Consider the following 9,740-nt stretch of genomic DNA (forward strand, 5'->3'; position numbering starts at 1 on the left):
TGGGCTTGAAGGTGCCCAGGAAAGGTCAAGCTGTAAACCAAGGCTGGCTGCTGTTAGTGCCAGGCCTGGGGCCACTTAGGGAGAGGTACAGGGCTTGCTGAGGCCAGATGCTGCTTAGTTGAGAGATTTTGGGAAAATCAGAAGCATGAGCCAAGACAGGCTATTCCTATAGTAAAGTCACTGGAAACAGCTAGTGTGGGCCTAAATGTTGGGTGGAGCAGGGCCTCAGGGAATCACCAGGGTGGGCAAACAGTGTGAGCTTAGCTGATGGAGTTTCAGAAATGCTCCTGCCTGCTGGCTCTGTGGACGCAAGGCTCAGCAAAGGAGCAGTGGCCTCTGCCAGCACTTCTGTCTGTGAGAAAGGTACCCCCCCCCACCCCAGTCTTGCCTTGATGCCTGATAATTCCGTTCCTCCCCATGTGTCTCTGGTGCCTTTCAAGCTGCTGCCCCAGTGTTGGAGCTCAGAGGAAGTGAGTCTGAGGAACTGCTTAGGACTCCAGCAGCCCTCTGTCTCACTGAGCCATAATCCCTGCTGGATTTTATAGCCAGAAGTTATGGGACTTCTCTTTCTGGCACTAGAACCCTGGGCTGAGGAGCCTGGTTTGGGGCTGAGACCCCCTCGCTCCTCGGGTGGCACCTCCATGGCTGAGATATCCCTCCCATTTTAAAAAATACATATTTTTATTGAGGAAGGGAGAGGGAGAGAGAGATAGAACCATCAATGATGTGAGAGAATCATTGATTGACTGCCTCCTGCACGCCCCCCACTGGGAATGGAGCCAGCAACCTGGGCATGTGCCTCACCCAGAATTGAACCATGATCTCTTGGCTCATAGGTCGAAGCTCAACCACTACACCAGCTCCACCAGCTGGGCCCAATTTATTTATTTATTTATTTTGTAGTAATCCTCAGCCAGGGATATTTTTTTCCATTGATTTTTAGAGAGAGTAGAAGGGAGGGAGTGGAAGAGATGGGGGGAGGGAAGTGGAGAGAGAGAAACATCGCTGGGAGACACATTGATTGGTTGCTTCCTGCATGTGCCCTGACCGGGGCCAGGTGTTGAAGCTGCCACCCAGTATGTGCCCTTGACCCAGAATTGAACCCGAGACTCTTTGGTGCATGGCTGATGCTGTAACCATTAAATCACATTGGCCAGGGACCTATTTTTATTTGCCACACATGGGTGTGGGACCAGCTTGTTCCTGTCTCTGCCCCTCCTACCAGTCTGGATGTGACTGTGTCTTTAATTCCCTAGTTGAATGAAATCTGACTTCCATTCAGCCAGATTTCAGGTGGTTCTGAATGATGGTTGTTCTGTGGTTTAGTTGTAATTTTGATGGTTGTGGGAAGAAGTGAGTAACACATTTACTTACACCTCCATCTTGCCTGGAAGTCCCCTCCTTTTTCTGAAGCATGATTTATTATAGTTTATTTCAACTAGGACCGTGGTCGGCAAACTGTGGCTCTCGAGCCACATGCAGCTCGTTGGCCCCTGGAGTGTGGCTCTTCCTAAGCCTTAGGAGTACCCTAATTAAGTTAATAACAATGTACCTACCTATATAGTTTAAGTTTAAAAAACTTGCCTCTCAAAAGAAATTTCAATCACTGTACTGTTGATATTTGGCTCTGTTGACTGAGTTTGCCGACCACTGATAGGAGGTACAATCTCTCAGGGGTTTCCTAATTTAAAACACTACCATCACATCATGTAACTACATAACAAACAGTTCTATAAATGGAACTGCCTGGCTTACACCATATAGATTTCTGCACAGTCTTTATGGTATCTAAACACACACACACATCTTCTTCCTTTGTTCCAATTTAAAAAAAAAAAAACCCACGAGAAAATAAAATATGCAGTCAACTTAAAAGTTAGGTTGAAAGAATGTTAAGTCTCGTACAGGCCAAGTGAATCAGATCTTATTTATTTTTTTATAAGACATTTGGGAGCCATTCTTTGATGACTGAATTTGCAAGGTCTGTTGGAATCAGAAAGACTGAAGCTAAGGGAGCCACTGAGAATTAGAAAATATTGAGCTAGCAAAAGCAGTGCCTGCTGGAATGGAGAAGAGAAGAATAAATGCAAGAGATATTTCTAGGACAGAATGAACAAAAGTGAGTGACTGATTTGGGGTGTAGGGTGGGGGATTGGGAAGGAATGTATGGGTAGCCTTTCCATCAAAAGCCTTGAAATCAGCTAGCAATGGCTCGGATGGAGATCTTGAATCATGACCTCAATGAATGAAGCCCCACAAGCTCTATCTCCCTCAACCCTTTCTATTGTCAGCAGCAACAATTGCTTCCATCAAAACTACCCTTCCCCCAGTCGCCTCCATTGAGGCTTGTGTGCATCTTCCAGTAGGTTCACCTCCCTAAATTCTCTCAATCACCTCAGTGAGCCTTGATCATGACCTCCCATTTTTTAATTTCTACTCTCCGTGCTGCCCCTCACCATACTTCTACTTTACTCAGAAGGAAAGGAACCACCTAGTTTTCCCTGTTTCCTGGGCAATTAATTACCTTATTAGCCCTTGTTTGACCTCAGTTCCAGGACTTTGGTGGCTCAAGGCTGAGAGGAAGCATGGGTGGGGGTGGAGGACAGGGAAGATGACCAGCGGGGTTTGGGTGCAAGGTGGGGTACCAGTCTTCGGACTGGTGGGGTCGAGCAAAGGAACCACCTGTGGAGGGCTGAGAGGGAAGAGCATAATTGTAGGGGTGAGGAAAGCAGGTCCCCGGTGGCGATGGTGTGGAGTAGGAGTGGGGGCAAGCAGGGGACTCGGGCAAGAAACCAGAGAAGGTGGCAGGAGACAGATGGGCCAGTGGCTGGAGCAGTGACCGCTCTTGCTTCCTCTGCTTAGCTCTGCGGTTCTGGAACCAGACCTGAGGGGGGAGAATAGCCAGGTCAGAGCCCTCCTCTCAATTAGGTGGCACTGTTACATGCGACGTCCTCCCCAGTGGCAGAAGGAATAGGCACAGGGCATAAATGTTTCCCACATCACCACAGGAAGTAACGCTCTCCAGGAGCCATGTCTGTGCCAGATCTACTGACGAAGTGAGACGCACACTATTATCCCCAACTTGTATCTACGTTTGCCCTACTGTAACTTTGGGTAAGAAATGTTAACTTGCAACAAGAAGGAGATAAATATGACACCATGGCATTTCTCCCTCCCCAGAGAATAGGACAGTTCCCCTGGGGTTATTAGACATTCAGACAATGGACAAGTTGAATTGTTGCAGACAGGGTTGGATTTAGGGTCGGGTTTATGCCTAAGATTGATGAACTCCACAGTTAGAATTGAGGGAGCCTCAGGCTGGTTGAGTTTTGAGGCCATGGTTAGGGACAAGGTTATGTGTCTATATGTAGGTGAAGAGTTAAGATTGAATTTCTGTTGGAATTCACATCACTGTTAAGGGTGGGGGTAGGTGCTGAAATGCAAGTTCGATTAGGTTAGCACTAGGGTTAACTCAGGGACACTCCCGAGCAGAGGAGGTTCTGTTGACTGTTGGATGGGCTATATTTTGGTGAATTTTAGGTTGGGGTCATGATGCCTGTGAGCATGTGTGTCCCAGTAGTTCCTCAGCCCCCAAACCGCACTTCTTCCCAGAATCCATCACCTGGATTCTGGCCTCGCTGAGACCGGTGTCCCGGGCCAGGTCCTCTCGGGCCCAAATGTCGGGGTACTGGTTCCTCCCAAAGGCTGACTCCAGCTGCTCCAGCTGTGCGGGGCTGAAGGTGGTGCGGTGGCGGCGCCGGGAGTGCAGGTGGCCTCTCTGTCCTTGCGGGGAAAGCCGTGGTGTCCCCACTCCCACACCAGAGAGGCTCCTGCAGGGCTGGGCGCTCAGGTCTGAGGAAGGAGGGAGGGAGGGAGAGATGCTGCCCAGTGGACCCACCGTCCACTCCCGACACTGGTGCTGTCCCCCCTCTGCTCAGAGCCTCCATGCTGTCCATATACACTCTGCCCCGACAGGAACCCTGCAGCTTTCATAACCAGCTGGACCCAGCTCAGCCTTGGCCCTGCTTCACCTCAAGTCTCCTAAGCCAGGCTGCCTCTCCGCATGGGATCCACTCTTCAGACTCACTCTTCCTCCTGGGCACTCAGCTCTGGCAGCCTGGCCTCTGCAGGGCATGCCCACCCCATCCCACTCTCCAGGTCCACCCCCTGCAACGCGCCGCCTCCTGTGTCTCACCCTGTGGCTGCCCTATTTGCTCTGACACCCAACCAACTGTCCAGGTCTCTAAGATCCATTACTTGTCCCTATCTTAGGGCTCACGTTCACCTAAACCTTCGTCACACTGCTCCTATCCTCCGCACCGCTCCCTGGGAAGACAACCGCTCCCCCTCTTCCGCTCAGACACACCCTCCCCTCTTCATTTCATCTTCTCCCTTATTCCGGCCCTGGCTGGGCCACTCGGCTGCAGGAACCTGAGCTCGTGGGAAAGGCTTGTCTGTCCTTCCCACAGGCTCCCTAAGCCCCCACACTAATTAGTCTGAGAGCCTGCGGGGAAGAGAGAACAGGGAGAGAAAAGAAACACCTGGAAGGTACTCACTGAGAAGAGGAGGTGTCTGGAGCTGTGGCACCCCATCCCAGGGGCCTGTGGGACCCAGGGGCCTGGCCCTACCCAGTGCCCACCTTCGGCCTTGGGGACACGGATGCCTTGAGCCACTGGTCCCTGCTCTCCTCAGATCCCAAACCCTGGCCCCTCCAGCTCCCTCCTTCAGAGAAGGCGGTGCAGTGGGCAAACTGAGGTCAGAGCCAGGAGACAGGCCCAGCTTTCCCTGTGCCCACACCAGTGAGGTGAGCCGCTCAGCAGCTCAGCAACGCCAGGGAAGGAGTGGCCCAGGCTTTCCCGGGTCCACATGGCGCTAACATTGTAGGGCTCTGTTCTATTTCTTCTCTTCACCTTCCTTGTGTCAAACCATTGCCCCACGGAGCCCAGGCATGGAGCCCCCGCACCTGCCGCCTCAGCAGGAGCGCCCCAGAGAGTCACTCACCCACCGTGGAGGTCTGAGTCCTGGCGGCTGGGCAGCTCTCCAGCCAGAGGCTGCTGCAAACTCGCCCCTTCCTTGGCTTACCCTGCTCACGCCTCCCTTCCACTTCCATGCCGAACAGCAGCACCCTGGACAGTCCCGGCCTGTGTCCGAGTCTCTAAGAGTCTCTAATCCGGGGCAGTCTTTCTCTCTTCCTGTTTTCCCTCTATGCCTGTTACCTCGCTCTGTCTCCCTCTGTTTATACCTCTCTCGAGTCTCTCTCTGTAGATATAGATAGATATCTCTGTGTTTTTTTTTAAATTCCCCAGTTCTTTACTTGAGCTTCACCTCTTTCTCTGTCTTGCCCTCCCCCTGTTTGTTTCTGCCTCTGTTATCCTCTCCCTGCCCGTTCGCTCCTGCACACCGTTCTCCCTTTGCTCTCAGCTGCCTCTTTGCCCAGCTTGCAACCCCACACCACCTCTGTCTCCTGAGTCTTGAAGGAATGACCTCCTCCTCGCCCTGTGGGCCCATCCAATCACGGCCTGGTCACCAGAGCCCTTCATCAGGGGAGGATCACAAGCCGGATGAGGGAAGGTGCTCTGCTGGAGGGTCCAGGGACTGGGGCCAAGAGCTCCTGTTCCCAGAGGACAACATTCTTTTGTCCTGTTAAATCCCCTGCTGGGAGTGGAGGGGAAGGAGGAGAAAATGCATTCCTCCTAAGACCCTTCCTCAGAACCCCACCTGGGGGGAGGGTGCAACGGGGGCCAGGAGCAGGGCCTGCCTGGCATCTCAGCCCGTGGGTGCTACCCACAGGCCTGTGTCCAGACAACTAAGAAACTAAGAGATACAAGTGCATTCTGGCCCCTCCAGGATACCCTGATTCTCAGAATACACCAGACACCCCCGAGGACAACCTGAGCCGCCAGCTGAGTCTCCAGGACACCACAGTTCTCAGTGCTCTCTGCTTCCTCCTCCACATGTCACCGCCTCATTCATCCAGGGCCCCGCAATCTTCCAAGGTTGCCTAGACTTTCAGAAAACTCTGACCCTGAACAGCATCTGAATTCCAGGTGCACCTTGAACCCCCTGGGCCTCAGGACTCGCAGGAGACTGGGATTCCCATGACATTCCAACATTTGGATTGCTCAAGGAAACCTGGATACACCCAAAATCCTGGAGCAGCCAGGACACCCTGACACCCACAATACTCTGGTCTTGAGGCTACACAGACCCAGGAAGTACATTCTGACATCCTAGGACAGTGATGGCGAACCTTTTGAGCTCGGCGTGTCAGCATTTTGAAAAACCCTAACTTAAATCTGGTGCTGTGTCACATATAGAAATTTTTTGATATTTGCAACTATAGTAAAACAAAGACTTATATTTTTGATATTTATTTTATATATTTAAATGCCATTTAACAAAGAAAAATCAACCAAAAAAAAATGAGTTCGCGTGTCACCTCTGACACGTGTGTCATAGGTTCGCCATCACTGTCCCAGGACATCCTGACTCTTTAAAGACAACCTGATATCCCAGGAATCTAGGGGACTCTAAGACACACTGAAACTCAGAACACTCCACCTCCACTAGGAGATCCCCTGTCCCCACTATGAAGCTCTGAGCTCTCAGGACACACTGCCCCAAAGCGGACACCCTAACCCCCTTAGAACACACTGCACCCATACAACAGTCTGATCCTCAAGGTCATGCTAATCCTTCACACACATCCTTTAAAAGCACCCTGACAAGTTAAGACAGAAAATCATCATAATCCTCTAGGATCTCGAGACTTACAATATGGTCCATGAATCAAAAGCACCAGAAACATATTAAAGCTTGTTAAAAATGCAGGATCGTGACCCCACCACAGTCCTACTGAACCAGAATCTGAATTGCAACAGGGTCCCCAGGAGAACTGAATGTACATTTGTCTTCATCAACTCAGGCTGCCAAACCAACAAACAACCCCCGCCCCCCCACCACACACAAAACACAAAAACACCCCCCCCTCCCCAACCCACAAACTAACAAACAAAACCAAAGGTTGGGTGGCTTAAACTTTAGACGTTTGTTTCTCACAGTCCTGGAGGCCAGGGAAGTTCACAATCAAGGTGCCCACTGGCGAGAGCTCTGTTGCGGGTTGCGGACAGCCAGCGTCTCCACAGTGCAGGGGCGAGCCAGCTCTGGTGTCTCTTCCTCTTCTTACAAAGGCACTAATGCCATCGTGGGAGCCCCACACTCACCATGTCCTCTAACCCCACCACCTCCCAAAGGCCCCATCTCCAAATACCCTCACACTGGGGTCAGGGCTTCAACGTATGAACTGGAAGGAGGCACATTCAATCGTAATAACATTAAAGTCGAGAAACACTGACCCGAGATACCAGCCCCTCTCCCTCTACCCCAAGACATACTGTGACCTCCTAGAATAACCTGAGCTCCATGACAGCCATGACCTCCAGAGACCCAGTAACATGTAGTCAACTTGCACCCACAAGCAAGCATTGAAATCCAATGTACCCTGACGCCTCAAGATCCCCTAACGCTACACGGGAACTCTGCCCAGCCTCCCAGGACAGCCTAATTTCCCAGGACATTTTGATATTACAAGGAAACTTTGATCCACTAGTCCTGTTTTCAGAGGATACTGTGTTGGGCTGCTTATCTGGAGCTTTGACCAGACGGGTCATGCTGTGCTGTCTGTTCCTAAAACACATAGATAGGAAGGTACCGACATCAGGCCAGGCCTTGAGATATGGTCTCATGGCCCCTTCCCAGCACGCAAGCCTTCTTTCTCAGAAGGCCCGGAAGTCTCATTCCAAATTTGGGAGACAAAGGACTGGAAAAAGTATAAATAAAGAGAGCTTCCTCCACATGGGGCGGGGGGGCCCAGAATTTGAAAGACACATTTTTCTCTGGGCCTCCACAGAATTTAATAATAAAATGTAACTCCTGTAGCAGTCAGCGCTGTAGTTCAGCCTCTGCTTCGGCAGGGTGCTGTAACTGTAGTCGCTGGCCAGCTTAATAAAGGCTCCTAAATTTTGATCTGAGTCCCTGGTGGTCGTCTCCACGAGTCACCCCATTACAATACTGAGACATCATAACTTTGCCTTGACATCCCAGAATATCATAATCCCTCAGGAGGCTGGGTAAGCCAAAGAAAGGGCGAGTTTGCCCTACGGAGCCCAGGCATGGAGCCCCCGCACCTGTCACTTCAGCAGGAGCACCCCAGAGATTCACTCACCCACCGTGGAGGTCTGAGTCATTTATTTTGACTCAGTCAAAATAAATTTTAATAATAATAAAGGAAACACTCTGTCCCTGGGGTGAACTCGTGAGACTCAGCTTTACTTTAGGACTTCGCCCCTTTGCAAGGGATGCCTGAAGGCAGAACTGGCAATTCAATCTTAAGCATAAACCCGACCCGAAATCCAACCCTGTCTACAAGTAATTGGAGGCATTTGGTTTTCTAGGACACCCTGATCCCCCCAACCTTGACCTTCAAGGAATCCTGATCAGGAACCTCTTGTCTTATAAGAAACAGAGTGATGTGATAGGAAAGAGAGCATAGGTTCTGAAGCCAGTCTGCCACGGGTTCAAATCCTGCCTATACCTTGTACTAGCTATGTGATTCTGAGCTCATTACTTCATATTTACATGCCATAACATTATCTCCTGGGGTAATTAACACAGTTTCTCTCTTTATTTGAGATAGGTAGTTATGTTGCATAAAGTCACTACAAACACTGAATTAATGAATACTGAACCATTGCTCCTATGGGAAATAGGTTCCTGTTAGCCTCTGGACACAATATTTTTGTCCACTGGTCAATACATAACCTTGTTGCATGTGTGTTCCTGTTTCAAGATACCCCTTACTTAACACATTTTGTTAATTCATTAACATTGAACTCTTGGCCAACAGTCCTATAACTCGTGCTGAACAAAGCTCATCTAAGCTCATGTATTTTCTCCTCAAGGCATGTCACAGCCTTCCTGCACTTAGGAACACCAGATGGCACTTCAGCTTTGATGCATTTTAAGCAGCAACATTACCCCCCAAAGCACAAAAATGTGAAAAATAACGGCACTAAGTAGATTGCAAAAAACACCTGTGTACAGTATGAGAGCTGAGACAAAAAGGTAGAGCAGTTGCCTTGTTTGACCTTACCTAGGAATGTGAGACTCAAATTTTTCTTTTCTTTTTTTTGAGACTCAAATTTTTTCACCCATCCATGCAGCACATGGCTACAAGTAACCACAGACATGCCAAAGAGCACTGAAAAAGAGTATTGACTTGGGGGTTACAAATAAATTTTAGTGAGTAGGTGAATTTGCAAATATGGAATCCACAAATAATGAGGACCACCTCTACCTACCTGATGAAGTAGTGATTGAGAATCCAGAAGAGAGAAGGATATAGGACTATGCCTGAAATAGTAAGCATGGATGAAAATGCTACCTTGTTATCTATACTAATAATCTATACTAATAAAAGGGTAATATGCTAATTAGACTGGATGTCTTCCAGACATCCTATGGACATCTTTCCAGACAAAGCCATGGTGGCAGGGGCTGAGGCAGGGGCGGTTAGGGGCGATCAGGCCAACAGGGAAGAGTAGTTAGGGGTGATCAGGCAGGCAGGCAGAGTAGTTAGGGGCGATCAGGCAGGCAGGCAGGTGAGTGGTTAGGAGCCAGCGGTCCTGGATTGTGAGAGGGATGTCTGACTGCCGGTTTAGGCCTGATTGGGCCTAAACCGG

At 50.0% G+C, this 9,740-nt stretch overlaps 1 protein-coding gene across 1 annotated transcript; it reads right to left on the reverse strand.

Annotated features, from left to right (window-relative positions):
• Nucleotides 1-2,545: 2,545 nt before the first annotated feature.
• Nucleotides 2,546-5,110, reverse strand: PROP1 (PROP paired-like homeobox 1). Its single transcript, XM_036312665.1, has 3 exons — nucleotides 5,002-5,110; nucleotides 3,623-3,852; nucleotides 2,546-2,884 (listed from the first exon to the last, which is right to left on the reverse strand). Exons 1-3 carry the CDS (start codon nucleotides 5,108-5,110, stop codon nucleotides 2,546-2,548), a joined length of 678 nt encoding a protein of 225 aa, XP_036168558.1.
• Nucleotides 5,111-9,740: the final 4,630 nt, after the last annotated feature.

This window comes from Myotis myotis, unplaced genomic scaffold, assembly GCF_014108235.1.
Source record: "Myotis myotis isolate mMyoMyo1 unplaced genomic scaffold, mMyoMyo1.p scaffold_m19_p_6, whole genome shotgun sequence".
In the NCBI taxonomy this organism is placed as follows: domain Eukaryota; kingdom Metazoa; phylum Chordata; class Mammalia; order Chiroptera; family Vespertilionidae; genus Myotis; species Myotis myotis.